Here is a 19754-nt window from a genome sequence, read left to right as displayed (position 1 = left end):
GTATATCAAGATATTTTCATTTTATTCACATATTTTATATAAAGGGACAGTAATTTCTGATATATACATTTCATAAGATAATAAATTAGAAAGGCCGATAATATTAGTAGGAGAAATGATACAACAATTACATCCAACAATAAATATTCATACATAGGCATATCAACTGCCGGGCTTTTCAAATGTTCAGTTCCATTATGTCTTATAACGTATTCAGTCCAAAATACAGCTTTATCCAAACTACTCATAGGCTGATCCTCTGCTATGGCTTTCAATTGTTGTATTTTTGCTCTATACCTAAAATTATTAGTATAATACAAATTAAATTCAAAGATAAATAAATTTAATAACATAATACTTTTTGTTTTCTGCAATTTCCACAATGGCATGCTTCAAAGACTCTTTTGTCATTGACATCGGATCTAGGCCTAGAGCGATGCCTAGTTTTTGAATTATTTTTACATTTCGGTGTTGTTCAGAGATAAACGGTAGTCCCACCATTGGTTTCCCACGCATTATTGATTCTTCGGATGACTGAAGACCGCCTTGAAATATAAACACCTTTATGTTTGGATGAGCTGAAAAACAAAAAATATATAGAATTAGATAAAGACGTATTAAATAATTTTCACTGACCTAGAATGTCCTGTTGAGGAAACCATTTCCGTGTAACGACATTTCTACCAAGCCTTGGTATATTTTCCGCTTCCCATTTCCATAGAACTGTATACGGAAGCTCTGAAAGAGTTTCGATGATTGTATTTTGTAACGCGACCGGCAAACTTGCGCTCTTCACATTGGAACCCAGGCTGAAGTACACAGCTCCTTGTGGCGAGTTATCTAGTAATTCTTGTAGATCCTGTAACCAGCAAATAGCTTATTATGACGATAGTTTTTGATTTTAGAAACATACCGAAGGTAGAGGTTTGGGGTCTTGTACGTGTATAAACGGTATAGGAATGGTTTGTGGCGTTAAAGGTCTGTTAGGTGAGAAGAATGGATTCACGCTGACTAGAAGAATGCTTAGGTGGCCATACTCTGTTAAAGACGGCATGTGTGAACCAAAATACTTCCTAATGATTTTGTTCGCTATGTGTGGACTGATTATACCATCTAGCACCTTAAAACATACAGTGTTGATTGTATATTGTATTTTGCTCCAAATTGAAGGCCGATCCGAATAGTCCATAACAAAGTCCGTATACAATGCTGGATGGATGGGGTTACCTAAAGCGGCGTGAGTACTCATTGATGTTTCCACGCTCAATATCCCCACCATTGGAGCGTTGAATCTCTTCCCGAAAGCGTACAGAAGTGGCTGGGCGTCTTCAATAATCACTAGGTCGAAATGTTCTTTGGGATCCTCGATTAATTTTTTCACTTCGTTATTTCTCATCAATTCTTCGAAGAGATGAACACTGTAGTGGTACAGAGTACCTACAAAGTGCATATATCTCGATAACTGAACCTTGGTAATAATAGGCACAGGTTTGTACAGATAACTGACATCGATTTCCGTCAAGTTGGTGAGAGTAGGATCACGAAGCGGATTTGGAGTAATAACAACAACATCATGGCCTCTCTTAGACAATTCTTGATAAAGCGGCGCGTAAACCACGTGATGACTATAAGAAGGAAAATCAAACACTCCTAAAATACGTGCTCCTGATGCTAAACCGCAAACGGAAATCACCAGAAGCACATTTGCCAACATTCTGGCTCTAAGATGTTCGAACAACTGAATCAGATTTCGTGCGCGAAGACGTTTTCACTCAGCACTACCAGCTTGATTACAAGTCGTCGGTAATTTACGATTGTTTGCCGAAACTTAATTTTTCAAGTACGCGTAGATCATTCCGATTTATCACGGGGTCTTTGTATGTTTACCAATACCCTTGCTTGTTTTTACATCTTAATACCAAAACATAGTTGACTCAGTACGCAGTTTATGGTCAAGGTTGTGGAAGCAAGTTTTGGAAGCGTCATATTGTATGCGCCAAGAGAACTTCATCTGAACAAACGTCACAAGCGTTATAAATCTGCGTCGGGTTGATAGTGATATGCGTCATAATTATTTTAATCCAATACAATACCGTTTCATTATTTACTTAAGCTGTTTGTTTTTTATCTACCTTAGGTATAGATGTAAATTGATGATTTATGCCTGTTTAAGAGTTTCCTTTTCATAATTGAGAGAATGATTTTTTTTTAAACCAACCCTTCAACATCAAATTTAGGTAATTGTAACGTGAAAAGGCTGTATGTGTTTCGTTTTACTACCGATTAACGAGTCTCCGAACCACGGTCTTCGGCATTAAGCCTATCGACTGACAAATGACTAACCTAGAGATATCCCCGAAGATATTTGGTCTTACACAGCCTGGTTACTTGGATGATTCTCGTCATCTTATTTTACACTCTTGTCGAAGAATAAATTGCAACTATAAACAATTACAAACATAAATTTATATCTAGGTCAGGCAGGATTCGACTCCACGACTATCGCAGAAGGAGGAGGACCGTCTTGTAGCCTTGACTATTGCGGCTAACGACCGGCAGATTTGGGTTTACCACTATCATTCTCCAGAGAATCGATAGGCTATGAATTGATGTGAACTTCGTACTTCCGTTCCTAAACGACTTTGGGTTATTTTACACTTATTACAATTTCATACTTAATTCATCACAACATTTGCCTTACTCGAGACATTTAGCTGACTCTGACAGCTCTCACAGTTATGGATTGGACTTATTATCTCACCAGTAGATGCCACTTCCTTCTCTCGTGTCCCAAATACTTGCCATTGATCTAACTGGTTCCCGATGATGTATCTCAACAGCAATCGATCCATCAGTTATCAATACTTTGATCTTTTATTCGTTAATTATCAAGCCATATGATCATGTTACATCGTGTTCTAACACAAGAACGTTTATAAGATAATTGTTAAGCCTACGAATTCGGTTGAATTCTCAGTTGCGTAGGAATAAAAGTGCTTCATATTTCAGCATTCGCAACATATCCCAAGATACACTAACATACATAAGTAAGATTCTCTGAAAAAAATTAATTTGATTAGATTATTATTGAAGAATCAATAATTTGATTTGAAACATGTGTTGCAGAAATTGTGCGAGAATTAAGAGGAATTTTTGATTGAAATAAAAAAAGCCCGCCAATCGCTGGTGTAGCAAATTTATAAAGAAAATGTTCTATAGTAAACGGAGTATGCTACATAAACATGGTAAATGATTTTTTATTATCCTATCAAACAGGAAGACGCCTTAAAACGATCGATTTTTTCTATATTGATTATGATAACTGTAACAATTATAGGGAACATCTGCTATTTAATGTTGCTTGCTCATTTTTATGAAGATATATAGAACAATACAGCTTTATGTAGAAGTACACTTTATCATATATTTTGATTTAAAAAGATAAAAATACTACTAAGCAATAAACAAATGCTCATGAATAAAGCTGTTAAATTAATGAATACAATAAAAGAGCACGAATGTAGTATAACCTAATTTTTTAAAAATTTAGAAAAAATGTAAACGCTATCAAACAGCAAATAAGTAATCGTGAATAAGATAGTTGTTAAATTGATAAAAGAAATATGTATATATGTGTATGTAGACATATAAATATATGTATAATTTTTAATACGTATATAATACAAATATAAAATATAATTCGTAATTTTCGCAAAATCATGTTTACTTAAAAAAAGAGTTAATATTTGAAGCCAAGATTAAATTGTATAGGGTTTTTTAAATTGTTAAAACCGGGTATTGTTTGGGTTATTTATGATTCAGCGACAGACATAAACTTCCTCTAAATCTCATTTAAGCAAGGTTCCGAGAGGTGGCAACTACTATCAATTAAAATTAAACCACTAAAGAAGAAAAATATTTGAATAGGCATTCAGATACAAGGAACTAAATGTATTCGGTCGTAGTGTACCGCAGGTATGTGCGACAGGCGCTCCATAAATTACTCCGAAATTAATTCAAGATAAAGTTGATAATTTTTGAGAATTAATATTTTCCAGAAAAATACGTACATGATAAGATTTGATATGAATTTTATATCCAGTGCGTGTAATATAGTGAACTTTTAACTTTGTGAACATTTTCATTATTACTTGAAATATATGTAGTGCAACAATGTTACTATGTCATTTATTTTTTAGTCTTATGGCGATTGGTAATGATTATATAGAGATAATGAATTGAGGAGATTCAAAGACCTTACGATTGCATGAACAATTTGATGCCCATTAATGATATGGACTTGTAATATGAGTTTATTAGGTTTTAATCATTTTGCAGAAAATACATCAGCATGAGAACAAATCAATAGATTAGGAAAGAAATTAGAAGTATTCAGATAAAAGTAATATTTTTTGATATTTATCACTTACATATATATATATAATATATATTATAATTAATCTAAATATTATAATTACACACAAGTTACTGATCAGTTAATTTATGCTTTTAGTATAAAATAAATTATATATTTTCTTGCTTAAGAATAATTAAATTCAAAATTTAAAACTATATACATAATAGACTTATTTAACTTATTTGATATAAGTACATATACATTTTTAAAACTATCAGTTGAATATAATTTTAAACAATTCAGTAACTCATATTCAATTTCATACATTGGTTCAGTCTGGTACTACATATGTTATTGATGTGATTTCTAGGTCATCATCCACAGTGTCTTTTTTGCTTTTTTTGTTTGGAATATCACAGTCGATATTGTCTGATAACCTATTACTAAATTGTTTTCCGATATTTTCATTATTGTTTACGGAGCACAGTGTCTGTATAGTACTGGTTATCAAAGATGGTATATGATGCAAATTTGTCCTAGCTGAACTGTTATGAGCACTTTTGCCTAAACTGAAACCACTGTCTTCAGAATCAGATACTAGTACAATACCAGTTGCTTCTGAGGTGTCCATAATTTCAACATTCAAAGATCCACTTGGAGCTGGGCTATAAGTACTTGGTATTTCTTTTTGCCTTGTATCTTTTTCCAAATCTCGGAAAAGTTCTTTCCATAAATGATATTTAGTAGTAAAATTTAAGTTTGGATGCGTAATTTTGATCAATTTATGTTTGATGCTATCTTTATTTGGACATTCTAGAAAGATATAAATCTTAATTTGTTCAAGAACATAAAATAAGTTGCTTACCAACATTTTTATAATAAACCTCTACTACATCAGTAATTTCTTGTACTGAATTGTATATAATACTCCACATAATACCAAATTTAATTTGCATCAACTCATTTGAATACACTATAATGATACCCCCATCTTTGTTTGATGAAATAGTAACCTTGTTACATTTCTTAAGGATAACATCACAAATTAGTCGTCTTGCCTCTATGAATCTAGAGAATTGTATAATAGTTATAAACATTTGATTCAAATTTCTTCTTCTTTTCAAGTAGTTGCAGCAATATTCTAATTCTTTCTTGGTATCAATATTTAGAGGTTCTATGTCAAGTTTTAAAGTTTCCATTTTGTTATCCTAGTTATTCAAAAAAAAAATCAAATAATACTGGTGTACAACAGATAATAATTCTACATTTTGATGACTTACATATTGAAAAGCTAACAGCTTTACAATGTACTCTAAATTATAGGTCGTGAAATGAAACATGTATGATAAGCTTTGTTTCTCGCCAAAAACAGATTTTGTATGACTCTGCTGGTAACGAGAAACATCGAAATTCAGAAACTTCAACTCATCACTATTTTGATCCAAGTTTAGGTCGAATTTCTTCAATGCTTCAAACACCAATTGCTGAAGTTTTTCTTCCTTTGAACTGTCATCCTTAATCGCACCCCGTTTTACCAAATCGATAACGTTTTTATTCATAATAACTTCAATTATACATTGTTAAAATTGTATATTTAACTTATTATCTGAAAAGCACTTGAGTACTATTTATATATTTGTCAAAATCAGCTGATTCTAAAACTAAGTAGTTTAAATGAACCCTTAGTTTCATTTAATCTAACCTAAAAAATTTGTTTCCAGATAGACACCTCTATTTACAATATTTATATTTGCAATTTATTTCATTACAGTAAACAATGGATTCTCAAACGAGTCCCTATCGAAAAATGGTTGCTATGTCAGTGTCTAGTGTTTTAAAAGAAGTAGGATTTGATTCCTCAGAACGGGAAGCTTTGGGTACACTCACAGAAATGATGCAAGCATGTAGAGGGCTTATGAATTATTTTTACATATATTTATTTACTAAAAATCATTTTTTAGTTATATGTGAGATAGGACTACTAAGTAAAAACTATTGTGAACTTTCTGGAAGATCAGATCCATTAATTGCTGATGTTATATTAGGGTTTGTAGAAATGGGTAAGTTTTATTTCAAATGTCTAATAAATCAACCATCTAAAGTTTTTTTTTAGGTTTTGATTTTAGTTCTTTAGAGGGCTATGCGAAATTCGGGAAACATATGGTCCTACCTCCATTACAATCTCAACAATCGCAAAAACAGCTTAGTATGCTTTCAGCTGGTGCAAAACAAGCTCTCCCTAGTTATGTGCCACAACATTTTCCCCAGTTCCCAGATCCCCATGCTTATGTCAGGACTCCTGTAAGTTTATTAAAGTTTTTTATATTAGTCTTTAAATACTGATTTTTTTAGACTCATAAACAACCAATAATTGATTATGAATCGGTAAGAGAGAAGGCTGCTGTGCAAAAGAAAGACATAGAGAAAGCCTTGACAAAATTTCTAGCAAAGACAAGTTCAACACATAATCTTTTTGACACAGAGGAAGGAAATATTTTTCCTTGTATGTCCAGTCTAGAGTGAAATTAATAGCATAATTATTAATAGTTGCTTGTTACATATTTTAGTGATTGCTGCTAAACCTAGCTATCCGCCATATCTTAGTGCATTGTTACCTCAAGATCAAATATTTGATCCAGAAGACTTGGATTCTGACCCTAAGTCACTCATAATTCAACAACAAAAAGAACACAAAGAGGCTCAAAATGCCAAAGAAGAGCAGCAACAAGAGGAAGCAATGGAAGAAGGTGAACAAAACTTGAATGATTCCGTAAAGACTGATGATAGCACACAAAATAATGGTTTTATCGATAACCCGTATCTAGCGGCAACGAAAATGCCAGCTAAAGATCATATTGATGTTTGTTGATACTTCGTTTTTTCTACTTTGTAATACTGTATATTAAATTATTTTTTTAAATTGGTTTATTTATTTTTATTTTAAGGTTATGTTGTTCATTGGTATTTTTAATACAATAAAAAACATAAATTAATATAGTAAATTAGCATATATAACTATAACAGTCTTATATTTACAACTTAACAGTATTAATAATAATATTCATTATTTGTTACAATTATTAAGTTAATTGTAATATAGTTGTGTGTAGTACCCTGTTGCTACCTGTTTATATTAGTAACTTCTTTGTTAAGAAGAATTTGTTTGTCAAATATGTCACAGTATTTTTTTCTGCGGTTAAAATATATTTGATATTGGGAAATTATTTCACCAGAATAATTAGTTGAAAACATGCCTCGAGAAACTTGTAGTTGGCTATAGTCATACTGGGAGACCAGAATAGTATTATATCACATTTACTAGAAAGTTTTCCAAATTAAACCAGTTTCTATTTGGATTTTAAAACATTTAATAGTCAAAGTACATTTCTATGAAGTAAAATTTAATTAATGATTGAAGTAAAATTATGTAATTTAAATCAGTAATGACAATTGTCGCATCATTGTTTAAAATAAAGGAGAACGTCATCATTTTTTAATTATGGCCTATAAAGTGGATTGGATCATAACAACCCTTAGATCACCTTCCAGTTTATGGAAACTGGCAAGTACTATCACTATGGTAGCGGTGGGTTTATTCAGTAAAATATTAATCAGTAGGTATTAAATATTAAAAACCTTTCAATATAAATGAAACATTACTTTAAAGGGTTTTTAAACAAGCCTAAAATCTATAACAGACATATCATAGCAAATATTCTGGAAAGTAGGGATAAATCGCGACCATTAGTTACTGTATCTAATCACCATTCCTGTTTTGATGATCCAGGAATCTGGGGTAAGTCCTAAATAATAAACAATGTATAATGCCCTAAAGTAATATTGTCATCATATTTGAACAATAGGAACTCTTAGACTGAAACATCTTTTAAATCCATCAAAAATGAGGTGGTCTCTTGCAGCTCATGACATATGCTTTACTTGCACACAACATTCTTATTTTTTCGGTTTGGGAAAGTGTGTTCCTGTTATAAGAGGAGCTGGAGTATATCAAGATGCCGTAGATTTTATGATTGAACAATTGGCTAAAGGTGACTGGGTACATATATTTCCTGAGGGTAATTTGCTTTTATACAAATTTTGATGCATATACATTTATTATATTCTAGGAAAAGTGAATATGACAAAGGAATATATAAGATTAAAATGGGGTGTTGGTAGAATGATTTATGAATCTCCTGTACCTCCTATAGTTGTACCTATTTGGCACATAGGCATGGATGATGTGCTTCCAAATGAGCCTCCATATATCTTGAGATTATGGAAAAATTTAACTTTTAATTATGGAGAACCAATTGATACTACAGACATGGTAATACTTTTTGTTTTTATTTACTTTTACAAAGAACCAGTAACTATACAAAATATATTGTTTGCAGGTGATGGCATTGAAAGCTGCAAATGCTTCGGAAGAAGAGGCGAGGAAACACATAACAGATTTCTTGCAAGAAAGACTGCAAAAATTGAAGGTTGAGACTGAAGCCTTGCATGCCAAATATTTTAACACAAAATCCTGATACAGATAGAAAACATTTAAATAATAGGTAAAACTTTATATTAGTATGACAAAAAATGTGATTAACTTAACATTAAAAGTTAGAATTCGGGTCAAGAACAAATTAAATACAGGAATATACAGCGTAAACAAATAAAAAAACCTTATATATAGAATTATATTTATATATATATACTTACTTATTTTTGACTAAATATTTTTTACTATCACTATTGATATAAGAACAAATGACAGAGTATTTTGCAAAGGCATGCTTTGTTTCATTCTATTTCAGTACAAAACATCTATATTTAAAGTTTTAATTTTAATATTTAAAGTATTAATCTAAAAAAAAATTCGAGATTGGTTGAATGAATACTATATTTTGTTATCTAATAGTGGGTATTAAATAATTCTTCAGATGTATTTAAAGAAATGTAGACCAGAATATTATATTTTACATAATGTATTAATGCATTTTTCTAGTTAAACTTGGTATTGTGTGGCTTTATTGTTTTAAGTTAAGCTTATTAATATTTATGTTATTTTATACCTTTTTACTATAACTCCCATTTCAAGAGAATTATTTTATATTTTATTTGGTTTTAAATTTTGTTGTGTATCATTATAAAGATATAAACAAAAGTTCCTAAACTGTAAACGGATTTATATAATATTTAAGACGGCTAAATACATGGAGATGAAACCGAGAATTATACTTCCTTTCATAAACTCTTTTAAAATGTTTGCTATTTGACAAGGAAATGTAGTCATAAATTGCTTTATTGGATAAACAATTATGAAAAACTAGTCAAGTAAATGGAATGTATTATGTAAATCGCCATTTAGAGTTAATTCTAGATTTTTAGATATCTAATTATGTAAATAAAGATTAATTACTTTCAATTGGCCAATGTGAAATTTTCAGTCTTCGTATTGTTCAGGTTGTGGTGAATGACAATTATACACTGTTCTTTGTTATATTGTTGAGTAGTGTTTAAGTCCCTGTCGAGAGATATTTTAATTTGCAATCCTTTACATTGTAGATTTATATTTCATACAAAATACTGTCTTTTGTTCACTTTTTAACATAAACCACAACACAAAAAATGAATAGAATCAATTAGTTTTAGGCATTTGTTTAATTTCATGCTTTGTTCTTCCATTGTTTGGTGTCAATATACAAAAATGACATTATAATTTGATAGTTTTATTTACATTAATTGCTCTTTAGTAACACATTACTCAAGCTATTTCTATTTATCAGGCTGGCTTCAGATTTAAATAAATTGATTTGTTTTTTTGAAGCGACCCAGTATATTGCGAGAAGTAACATTGATATCTAGTTTCATGGATTCATCAATGTTTTCGGCGCCGCAATTATTGACGCTGAATAGAACGTTTACGCCCGTGACACTGGACAATGGGTCCATATGGCGTCCACTAGCAAGTGGTCTGGTTGAGACGTAAGATCAATGTCAGAATTCATTGATTTGGTATCGCTAAATTGACTATATGTCGCTATGGTTAGTTTCGAAAGGTAACACAACGGATTTCTTGCAATAAAGGTTGAAACTGAAGTCCTGCATGTATATTTAAAAATAGGTCTTCTGAGTCTGAGTTTTAGATTAAATATGACGGTACTAACTTGCAATTAAGAGAGCAAATTGCAAAATAAAACAAATATATATTTAAATATATTATGTACTTGCACGTATCTTGATCAGCGATATTTATTACTATTAAATAACCTAACCTATTTGTTAAATGCTATTGTTTTGTTATATTTCTACATAAACAGTAGTTCTTCATGTAGTATTATTGAGTTTTTCGATGTATACAGATGATAATAAGGCAGCGGTCAAAATTGCATTTCCGACATTCACTGCTTTTATTGTTTGTTTTGAAGAAATCTGCTGGTCGAAGCCCATAGAACACTTTTACAAACTTAAGGTGATGTTGTTCCGTTATATTTTACCCAATTGTCGGTTTTGGTTTCAACGATTTAAAAGTGGTGATTTTGATATCAATGACAAAGAATGGCCTGGAGGGCCAAGAAAGTTCGAAGACAATGAATTGGTCGACTTATTGGAGGGAAATCCATCTCTAACTCTCAAAGAACTTTCAGGCAGCTTAGGAGTTGATGAACCAACTGTTTCCTTGCGTTTACATGCGATGGCAAAGGTTCATAAGGAGTGAATATGGCTATCAGGAATACTGCAAGAAATTAAGGCTTGAGACTGAAGAGTTGTATGTCAAACAATTGAAGACAACACCCTAATACAAATAGAAAGCTTTCAAATAATAGGCAAGACATGACATTAGTATGATAATGTGACTGATATCAAAAGTAGGAGTTTGCTCCAAGAACTGTAGTCAGAGCACCATTAATATAGGAACAAATGACACAGTACTGTCTGTGTACTATGTACAGTAATGTCTGTATTTTTCTATTTCAGTACAATGCAACTATTGTTTTTATAACATATAATTATATTTTACATAATGTATGAATGTATTTTCAAGTTAAACTTGATTAAATTAAATTCAAAGTCCAGTGAACATGAAGATGGAACTAATAATTGTGTCCTTTTATATAATCTTTTGTATGTTTATGAAATAAATTGCTTATTTCATAACCAGTTATGAAAAACTAGTCAAGAAAAGGAAATATGTAAATTGCCGTCTAGAATTAATTCTAGAGCTTTAGATATCTAATTATGTAAATAAGGAATAATTACTTTCAATTTGTCGAAGTGAAATTTTAAGTCTTATTGTGTGTTATGTAAATAACAATTTTCTTTTTTGCATTGTTTAAGTTCTTGTTAAGATATATTTTAATTTGCATTGGCTTACATCCTAGATTTAAATATCTTATTAAATATTGTCATTTGTTTACATTTCTTGATTGATTAGATTTTGTTTAACTTTGAGTATTCTTTTATTATTTTTGTGGCAACTATTTAAGTTTTTTGTGATAATTGTATATAATATTCGAATTACACATTTTATACTCTGTATAATCTCGAATGGAATTTCATGCTTGAAATATGTATGAGAAAAATTATTTTGGGTGTTTGGATCGTTCTATATGTCAATGTGATTGGATACATACGGAAGTTAGGGACGAAATTATATAGGTGGAATAAAATCCGCCGAGTGTGTACTTCATTTGCAAATTTCATTAAATAATTTTAATAGTTGTCTGCCCATCTTTGAAGAACGTATTTAAACAATATGAATGATGAGTTATTGATAATAGTAGTACAGCATATAATAAACTATATAATTAAATATATATAATACATATTAAATAAATGTAAAATCGCACATATTATATACGTCAATATAAAAAAAAACTAATATCATCATATAATAGTTTTATTTACAGTAGTCGTTCCCTAGCAACAAATTGCTCAAGGTGTTTGGAATCACCAAGCTGGTTTCACCTTCGGACCTGTAATAAATTGATTTGTATTATTGAATATTGCGATTTGAATAGAAATTTGCTGATTTCTTACCTCAAAGAAGAGTCTTGAGAAAACACTGACGTGGTGGTTGGAATGTTTCTTTGAAATGAGTCCATATTGGATATAACATCACAAGAAATAGCGTCGAGATAACTAGGTTTAATGGTATCATCGATTTTATCGACGGTACTGATACCGACTTGTCCGGAAAAATCTTCTTTGTTATTGTGGACCACGTATTCATCGGAGAGTAGTAGGTTCACGCCCGAGATACTCGACGAAGCATCTATTAACAGGTGGTGATATTTATCGTCGTTATCTCTCTGAGGTGTCAAATCGTAATCTGAATTCAATAATTTGGAATCGTTAAACTGACTATAAGCCCTTCTCGTCAGTTGTAGAATGTTTTCGAGGGAATTCTCCATTTCAAGCGAGTGAATACTACCATTAAATTGAATTCCTTGATCAACTCGATCATCCCCCATTGCGGGTACGTCATTGTCTCGATTAGTCTCAACGGTGAATGTCCGATGGCTGGAATTACTATCGACTGACTTAACACTGTTTCTTCTGTGATCGTTGGCAGGATTTTCTTGAAATATAATTAATTTTGAATCAGATTGAAGCAGTGCTTTTAATATATACACGGGCCCGTTCACCATTACATAGTCTTCGTCCTTAACATCCCCATTGATAACAACCTTGACCTTTGATTCCATATTTATTGCTATACTTGGCTTGCTTCCAAATAGGCCAGAGGGTTCTATTTGCAATGGTTTTTCATTGTTTTTGTTAACTATATGAATTTTTTCATTATCTATCACGGAATCCGCTGATTTTGTTGGTAATATGCTAGAATACTTAGACGGCGGTGTTTCTTCACTTATGTTATTATTTAAAAAGACACAGTTGACTACGCTGCCTTCATCCTTAATTGAACTACATGACATTTTGTCTTCTTCTATCTGAACACATTCCACTTGTTTATCAGGTTGGTCTTTTAATAGTTCATTGGACTCATGTTCTGCTAAGGTAGAGTCTTTGTAATTTTTTTCATTTGCTATTAACGAATTCGACTCCACAAGGGGGCTTTCTTGTGTAATTAATTTCTCAGTGTCTTGTGGCCCCAAGATTTCTTCACTACTATGACCTAACATGTAAAATTATTGGTTGTTTTGAAGCATGAAATCGAGCGTGTCAATAAAGAAAAAATATGAAAGAAACAACATTAGAACAGCCACCACCGAAAGTAATATAAGAAAAGTCAAAAAGAAACAATGGCAGAAAACTAATTAAAAAAAAACTAAAGAATTAACTAGAAATAATTAGGGGAAAATACATTAAAAAAACATTGTTAATAAAAATTTAGTTTAATCAAATTATTGAATATAAAAAGGAAGGAAATTGGAGAAAGGAAATTGAAGAAACAGATGAATGGGATTATCGGAAATAACAAAAGGAATGGGTTACAATCCAACCAAACTTACACTAATTTCATAAAGACGAGCATAACCCAAACCAAAATCAGCATAATACAATAATGAAGTAAAACAGAAAGATAAATAGAAACCCAAACAGAAGATTGACAATTCTTAACATATATAGACCTACTCATAATAGTAAAAAAATATTTATTAGAAAAAAATGCTAAAAGTAAGAGAAGGACAAATACTGATAGTGAGAATAAACAAAAAGAAAATGAATATAATGAGAGTTTGAAAAATCATCAATCAAAAGCCGGAATTCGGGAAGCACTACAAATACGCTGCTGTTATGACCTTAATAGGAAACCTTAGTTTCCTATTTTACACATTGTATTTGAAATACTTGGTGCCTACTGTTGAGAGTTTAAGACTAGAAGCCATACAGGATTGGAAAAATAATAATTTCCTCATTAATTCTGAAGCCATATGGTTCTGTAACGTGAACTATATCATGAAGAATGCTCGAAGCCTCTATTTCGAGCCTACTGTTGAGAGTTTAAGATTTGAAGCCATACAGAAGGTTTGGCAAAATAATAATTTCCTCATTAATTCTGAAGCAATATGGTTCTGTAACGTGAACTATATCATGAAGAATGCTCGTAGCCTCAACATCTGTATTAGGGAATATACTATTATCATCAGCGATTGGTCAAGAAGTTTGTGGCATCACATTGAACTTCTTTATCGTAGTGAATGCATAATTACATTCTAGCTTCCAATACTGGGTAAACTAAGGGCCAGTGTATGTAGCCGAAAGCAGAACGAAAACTAATAAAAATGACAACCGTACGCTTCACATCTAATAACGCTCCTCCATAAATTTATGGTAATGAACTGTGAATTAGAGAAAGAAGAAATATAGATAATATAGAAAGTAAGTAAATGAGTAGAGTAAAATGATAAGGCAGATGTGATCAAAATGAAATTACAAATTTAATTAGGGGATGATACAGATCGATTAAGTTAGAAAAATAATTTGTCGGAAATTGAAAGGTTATTTAGAATCAGCTATACCTCTCTACAGAGTGTCAAGTCAAGCACTCATTCATGCATACTTTGTGAACTTACCTTGTGATGTTGTTTCTTTCGAATTCAATTCTTTGAAGAATGTATCAAAATCAAGTGGAGATTTTTCGCAATTCGCGCTGTATGTTGATATATTGGGGGATTCTACTGTACTGACAGAAGGAACTGGTTCAGTGCATTCAGTTACTCTACCTGAAGCACCATATAACTCAGACATTGTTCTTTATTGATAGCATACTTACTTAAACTCAACTTTTCTAATACTCTCAATAAGCTTGGACTTATTGACATTTGATCTATCTCAGGATTAACTATGCCATCATTATCTATGTCAGATGCCAATTTATGTAAAGAGGATGTTCTTAACAATGAACATTCGGGGCAGCTTTTAAAAGCATCATTGTTCATATATGAATTACAGGGTTTTCTTAAACTGTGATCATCATCAATTGTATCAGATAACTCATATTCTGGACAATTTATGTTCAGCTCTTTACATAAATTAGCAATATGAAAATGCATCTTTTCCTAAAAAACAAAACTTTATTTCCATAAACCATAAAATTTTTAGGTTCTTTACTAAATTAAGTCTCTCACGATTTGCTTCAATGTGCAGTCTAAAAACTTGTTTTATATCATTATTTGAGTAGAAATCATTAACAATGATATCTTCAGTGATTCTTAACAAAAACAGAAGATATTGATGATCTTCTGAACTACAAATGTGTTATTTTACTATTATTTTAAACATCAATGGAAAAGTGGACTGACCTAGATTTTAAGAAGCTTTTGGTAGATTTAACTTTTGGTGACTCTAGCGTATTAATATCTTTCTCATTCAATTCATTGTCAGTTTTTAATTCTTCTAGTAGTTCTATATAACTTTCCTCATCTTTTGCACTTTCTATTTCAGTTTTCTCCTCAGTATGTTCATCATTATCATCATTTGTTGGTGTTGATAATGACGGACGGGGTATATGTCGATACTTGTTTCTTTTAATGCATTTTCTTGGAGCGCCCACAGATAATGGTCTAGCTGGTATCTGCAATAAGACCTCCCATATAAGTGCTATAGAGATTGTTTAGAAATATTTTACCATTTCTTTAGAAGCTATATTTGGATTACGTCTAGTTGCAGGTCTACAAAGGGGTTCTTGTTTTTTTAAAAACGTTTCACTTTTTGTTCCACAGCTAAGGCAGTTGTGTCGTTTTATTTGTCCAACATGTTTTGTCATGTTTCTGCGTGTGCTATATATTTTCCTAAAAAAAATGTGTAAAAGGAGTGGAAGTGGTAAAAACTTGTTATAATTTAATACCTTAATCGTTCATTTGTAGATGACTTTAGATGTTTATCTAATGTGTTCATTGCCATTGGAGATTTCAGCAGACTCTGTGGGAGAGAATTATCAACTACACTTTTAACTCTTTTTAGCATTTTATAATGATTCTTCATGTGAAAGTATACGTTTATATCGTTAAAACAACTTAAAGTCATTATAGAATATATTACTTTACTTTATAATGCCAATGGAAACCACAAAATTTATAAAACAATATACATTTTATGATGCAGTACAATCACAACAAAACAGAAGCGTTTGCGCATTGTATTAAAAGATTTATACTTCCCCGCCAAGTTAATGAAATAACTTACGTTTAAAAATTTTCTGCACTAATTATAAAACTTTCACTGTATCTAGTTTAGTGTCACAAAAGGCAAAAACAACACAATTATTTTTGGCATATTAAAATTTTACGTTTCTTCTTCTTTTCAGAAAATGCAGCCTTTTATTACTGTAAATAAAACACGTTTATATACATATATATTTTACTATATTAAGGAAATTATTAACAATTAAATGCCGATGGTTAAAACCATCTCAACTTATATAGAATTGGAATGAAGGCACAATATAAAATATAATAAAAGTGAAAAATATAAAATTTACACCATAAATAAATAGAAAATGGGTTTTTTGTTGCTTATATTAAAGTTCTATTATAATGGTTAAGCCTTTTAAGGGATTTAACCAGACATCACTAGTTTGACGAATTCTTCATAGTTTACATTACCTTGGGAGTCTTCCTGACCTTGTAAAAGCTCGCCTACCTGCAACAATCAGTTTTTTGTTAATACATTTTCACAATTTATTTTAAAATATACCTCATCGTCAGTTAGTTTTTCCCCTAATGTAGTTAATAAATGGCGAAGCTCAGCGGCACTGATGAATCCATTACCGTCCTTATCAAAATGACGAAGTCCCTCAATAAAATCCTCAGCTGTATCAGCTGTCCTTGTTTTTGAAATTTGCTATAAGTTTATTAGATTTGTTATCTCAAGTATCTGATTTATATATAAGATATTACCTGATAAATTGGCAAGAATACTTCAAATGAGACTCTCTCATCAGGTTTATATTGATGGGTATATTTCTTTACATCTGACTCAGTAGGGTTTTGACCAAGAGCCCTTAAGGCATCTCCAATTTGGGCAACATGAATCTTTCCATCTCCTCGGTTATCAAATAAATGGAAAGCCTCTTGAAATTCTATAAATATAACATTATATTGGTATAAGCACAATTAAATGTAATAAAAAAACCTTCTACACTATTTAGACTTAGTTTTGTGATGGGTTCGTACAAATACATTATTGCTGTAATTTTTGTTAAGACTCAAGCACAACTGACTTATAGCAAATAAGAACCCATCTGTTGAGTATATAGTACCGATTTTTATTATTGAGAAATCTTACCATATTTGGTATAAACGAAGAAAGGTAATGATTCACTATCAAAGGAAATTTTCGATTTACTTCATTCTATCTTTCTTGATAAATATGTGCCGTAAAAACTAATATAAGTGGGTGACTTTCTTTACAAATAACGTGATTGCGAATTAGTTATTTATAAATGACGTGAATTCATTAAATTTTTGTAAAATCTTTTAATATTTTTAATTCAAGTAGTGTTTATTTTGAGGTGTGGTGTCAAGAAAGTAAGAATGAATCGCCTAGGTGGGGCAACATAGCCTAGATTTTTTCACTTACCGGCCATCTGATCTTCTGTGTAGTTCGCCTGTAAAATAAAAGAGACAATTTTGAATTAGCACATAAATATCATTTAGGTAAATGTACAAAATTCATTATATTATAAAAATTTGCCTTACCATCTTGCTCAGAGGACGATAACAAACTGTACAGCTGTCAAAACTAAAAATTTTAACGGAAGGTACGATACGTTTTTCGTACGTCAATGCGAGTGATGTCAGGCTAAAAGAATGTAAAGCGGGATATTCGAAAATAATTAGAATTAAATAGAATTTAACGAATTTGTCAACGGTTTTCTTCAAAAAATTTTATCCGGACGGACGATAGAGTACTGCACGGTTTAAGATAACCGAAGAAAAAACCGTTTTATTTGTGGACTTATGAGTAGTGACCTGTAACCTTTGGTTGGTTAAAATAAATAAGGTGTTTGAAGAACGTATCTGTTTTACCTTGGCTTTGTGTTTTTAAAAAAATTCTTTTGATCAGAATAAGAAACGATTTAGGCTACCTCACCCACCGTTTAAAGTAAGAATGGACGACAACATTATGAGAGAAGCCAATATTATTTTAAAAATTTGTGTATTCGGTTTTCGATATGTTTCTGTTAAATTATCCATATTTGACAGTTAAAACACATACATAGAGTAATATACTCGATGCAAATATATGCCAGACATACCAAATTTAATCGCAATATTAATTTTTAATTGTAGTGGTAGAATTAGAATAAGCTGTAGTAAATGTTGCTGGGCGCTTAAAAAAAACTTTTTAGGTTGGATAGAGGCGAAATATATTTATATGGGTGGGTTTTTATTGAAGGTACAAAAAACGGAATATCTTATAGATCGACAAAAAAGCTTACTGTGCCCGTAAAATATCGGGTAAAAGTGTACATGTATTAATAAATAATATTTGAAAAAATTGTTATGTAGTATAGTTCCTTTTAGTGGACTTGTCATGGTGTTATCAAGGTCTCCAAAACTACCGGGGTTACCTAAAGTGTATTGCTTGTGGGGATGATTATAGGTATAATTCGCATGAGTAAGGTAGTAATTTCCACATTTACATTATTTATTCAGTTATCATTTTTAAGATTCTAATAGATTGAATTTAGATTAGTGCACTATATAATTAATAAGTTATCTTAAATTGTGGGATGTTATTTGTGTTACGTATTTATGATTACAATGCAGTTTTTTTTATGATTTTTAAATTGTTTTTATTCTTATATGGTTGCTTAATAATGTTCAATAAAAAACCATAAAACATATTTGTTACAGCATTAAGGTAAATTCATATATATTTTAAGAGATTTTTACGACTTTGAGCACATACCATATACTGCCTCAATTCTGTCGTCGAACCAGAACGAGGTTAACTGATTACATTTGGTTTATTAAATAAGATAATTTTTGTTATTCACCTTTGAATATAATGAATTTTTTGTTTAAAAATAAAACATAATCTATAATTTTGTCGTTTAGTGTTAATATCCGGTTGATAATAAACGTTATTTTGGTTCCATATGTTTGTCATTTGGTAATTGGTTTTGTTTTTTTATATATACAAAGTTGTTATTTATTATATGGGCTTCACTTAAAATAACAATAAATTGTTCCCTATTTTTTAAATTATAGTTATAATATTCATTAGTTTAGTTATTATTAGAGCATATTTACCTTCTAACGTTTAGTTCTTGCTTCCTTCGTTGCTTTGTTTCTTTGGCAAGTCACTTTGATATTAGTGTATTTTTTTTAGTTTCTTCTGTTACCATCTGTATACATTTTTCTGTATAAAATTGGATATAAACGCTGCATTCGTCTAATACATCTGCAATATCTGCAAAACAGTTATT

General features: G+C 30.9%; 7 protein-coding genes across 9 annotated transcripts in view; 3 read left to right on the top strand and 4 right to left on the bottom strand.

Moving 5' to 3' along the window:
* Positions 1-3: 3 nt before the first annotated feature.
* LOC143195829 (UDP-glycosyltransferase UGT5) lies at positions 4-1831 on the bottom strand. Its single transcript, XM_076403298.1, has 4 exons — positions 914-1831; positions 637-859; positions 359-578; positions 4-297 (listed from the first exon to the last, which is right to left on the bottom strand). The coding sequence occupies exons 1-4, from the start codon at positions 1712-1714 to the stop codon at positions 6-8; spliced, it is 1536 nt and encodes a 511-aa protein (XP_076259413.1). The 5' UTR covers positions 1715-1831; the 3' UTR covers positions 4-5.
* Positions 1832-4487: 2656 nt separating this feature from the next.
* Positions 4488-6173, bottom strand: LOC143195831 (uncharacterized). Its single transcript, XM_076403301.1, has 3 exons — positions 5638-6173; positions 5223-5565; positions 4488-5170 (listed from the first exon to the last, which is right to left on the bottom strand). The coding sequence occupies exons 1-3, from the start codon at positions 5914-5916 to the stop codon at positions 4689-4691; spliced, it is 1104 nt and encodes a 367-aa protein (XP_076259416.1). The 5' UTR covers positions 5917-6173; the 3' UTR covers positions 4488-4688.
* LOC143195832 (transcription initiation factor TFIID subunit 8) lies at positions 6044-7281 on the top strand. The gene is made up of 5 exons (XM_076403302.1): positions 6044-6261; positions 6319-6417; positions 6471-6658; positions 6710-6860; positions 6925-7281. Exons 1-5 carry the CDS (start codon positions 6135-6137, stop codon positions 7224-7226), a joined length of 867 nt encoding a protein of 288 aa, XP_076259417.1. The 5' UTR covers positions 6044-6134; the 3' UTR covers positions 7227-7281.
* Positions 7282-7504: 223 nt separating this feature from the next.
* Taz (tafazzin, phospholipid-lysophospholipid transacylase) lies at positions 7505-10070 on the top strand. Its single transcript, XM_076403291.1, has 5 exons — positions 7505-7971; positions 8025-8153; positions 8221-8433; positions 8485-8687; positions 8755-10070. Exons 1-5 carry the CDS (start codon positions 7857-7859, stop codon positions 8890-8892), a joined length of 798 nt encoding a protein of 265 aa, XP_076259406.1. The 5' UTR covers positions 7505-7856; the 3' UTR covers positions 8893-10070.
* A 2167-nt stretch (positions 10071-12237) lies between these two features.
* Positions 12238-16622, bottom strand: LOC143195823 (uncharacterized). Of its 2 annotated transcripts, XM_076403290.1 has the most exons (9): positions 16505-16622; positions 16167-16240; positions 15948-16110; positions 15622-15893; positions 15431-15566; positions 15093-15378; positions 14893-15042; positions 12392-13490; positions 12238-12327 (listed from the first exon to the last, which is right to left on the bottom strand). In XM_076403290.1, exons 2-9 carry the CDS (start codon positions 16220-16222, stop codon positions 12252-12254), a joined length of 2238 nt encoding a protein of 745 aa, XP_076259405.1. In that variant the 5' UTR covers positions 16223-16240; positions 16505-16622; the 3' UTR covers positions 12238-12251. The 2 variants fall into 2 exon arrangements, with proteins under 2 accessions (XP_076259405.1, XP_076259404.1); XM_076403289.1 differs by lacking the exon at positions 16505-16622 and having other exon boundaries at positions 16167-16401.
* Positions 16623-16660: 38 nt separating this feature from the next.
* Positions 16661-18153, bottom strand: Mlc-c (Myosin light chain cytoplasmic). 2 transcript variants are annotated; one of them, XM_076403295.1, is made up of 5 exons: positions 18019-18153; positions 17900-17927; positions 17218-17399; positions 17015-17161; positions 16661-16960 (listed from the first exon to the last, which is right to left on the bottom strand). In XM_076403295.1, the coding sequence occupies exons 1-5, from the start codon at positions 18019-18021 to the stop codon at positions 16877-16879; spliced, it is 444 nt and encodes a 147-aa protein (XP_076259410.1). In that variant the 5' UTR covers positions 18022-18153; the 3' UTR covers positions 16661-16876. The 2 variants fall into 2 exon arrangements, with proteins under 2 accessions (XP_076259410.1, XP_076259409.1); XM_076403294.1 differs by lacking the exons at positions 17900-17927; positions 18019-18153 and adding an exon at positions 17453-17617.
* A 628-nt stretch (positions 18154-18781) lies between these two features.
* Positions 18782-19754, top strand: part of LOC143195825 (uncharacterized) — a 32746-nt gene continuing 31773 nt past the window's right edge. The window contains exon 1 of the mRNA XM_076403292.1: positions 18782-18945. Coding sequence (XP_076259407.1) covers positions 18916-18945 — 30 coding nt within the window. The 5' untranslated portion in view covers positions 18782-18915. The remainder of the gene's footprint in view (positions 18946-19754) is intronic.

This window comes from Rhynchophorus ferrugineus, unplaced genomic scaffold (genome assembly GCF_030347505.1).
Source record: "Rhynchophorus ferrugineus isolate W39M unplaced genomic scaffold, kcgeb_rfMv2 rfM4, whole genome shotgun sequence".
In the NCBI taxonomy this organism is placed as follows: Eukaryota; Metazoa; Arthropoda; class Insecta; order Coleoptera; family Curculionidae; genus Rhynchophorus; species Rhynchophorus ferrugineus.
Note: the sequence above shows the minus strand (reverse complement) of the source record. Positions and strands in the feature narration are given on the sequence as shown.

Coding starts and splice junctions, on each gene's coding strand:
- LOC143195829 (XM_076403298.1), bottom strand. CDS start 1,714: ATGTTGGCAAATGTGCTTCTGGTGATTTCCGTTTGCGGTTTAGCATCA. Junction 860..913: donor ACCCCAAACCTCTACCTTCG/GTATGTTTCTAA, acceptor TGCTGGTTACAG/GATCTACAAGAATTACTAGA. Junction 579..636: donor TCCTCAACAGGACATTCTAG/GTCAGTGAAAAT, acceptor TTTGTTTTTCAG/CTCATCCAAACATAAAGGTG.
- LOC143195831 (XM_076403301.1), bottom strand. CDS start 5,916: ATGAATAAAAACGTTATCGATTTGGTAAAACGGGGTGCGATTAAGGAT. Junction 5,566..5,637: donor AGCTGTTAGCTTTTCAATAT/GTAAGTCATCAA, acceptor TTGAATAACTAG/GATAACAAAATGGAAACTTT. Junction 5,171..5,222: donor GGTTTATTATAAAAATGTTG/GTAAGCAACTTA, acceptor ATATCTTTCTAG/AATGTCCAAATAAAGATAGC.
- LOC143195832 (XM_076403302.1), top strand. CDS start 6,135: ATGGATTCTCAAACGAGTCCCTATCGAAAAATGGTTGCTATGTCAGTG. Junction 6,418..6,470: donor ATTAGGGTTTGTAGAAATGG/GTAAGTTTTATT, acceptor GTTTTTTTTTAG/GTTTTGATTTTAGTTCTTTA. Junction 6,659..6,709: donor ATGCTTATGTCAGGACTCCT/GTAAGTTTATTA, acceptor TGATTTTTTTAG/ACTCATAAACAACCAATAAT.
- Taz (XM_076403291.1), top strand. CDS start 7,857: ATGGCCTATAAAGTGGATTGGATCATAACAACCCTTAGATCACCTTCC. Junction 7,972..8,024: donor ATTCAGTAAAATATTAATCA/GTAGGTATTAAA, acceptor ATTACTTTAAAG/GGTTTTTAAACAAGCCTAAA. Junction 8,688..8,754: donor CAATTGATACTACAGACATG/GTAATACTTTTT, acceptor TATTGTTTGCAG/GTGATGGCATTGAAAGCTGC.
- LOC143195823 (XM_076403289.1), bottom strand. CDS start 16,345: ATGACTTTAAGTTGTTTTAACGATATAAACGTATACTTTCACATGAAG. Junction 16,111..16,166: donor TCTACAAATGAACGATTAAG/GTATTAAATTAT, acceptor CATTTTTTTTAG/GAAAATATATAGCACACGCA. Junction 12,328..12,391: donor TCTCAAGACTCTTCTTTGAG/GTAAGAAATCAG, acceptor AATTTATTACAG/GTCCGAAGGTGAAACCAGCT.
- Mlc-c (XM_076403294.1), bottom strand. CDS start 17,501: ATGTATTTGTACGAACCCATCACAAAACTAAGTCTAAATAGTGTAGAA. Junction 17,400..17,452: donor AAGTCTAAATAGTGTAGAAG/GTTTTTTTATTA, acceptor TTATATTTATAG/AATTTCAAGAGGCTTTCCAT. Junction 16,961..17,014: donor AAAAACTAACTGACGATGAG/GTATATTTTAAA, acceptor TGATTGTTGCAG/GTAGGCGAGCTTTTACAAGG.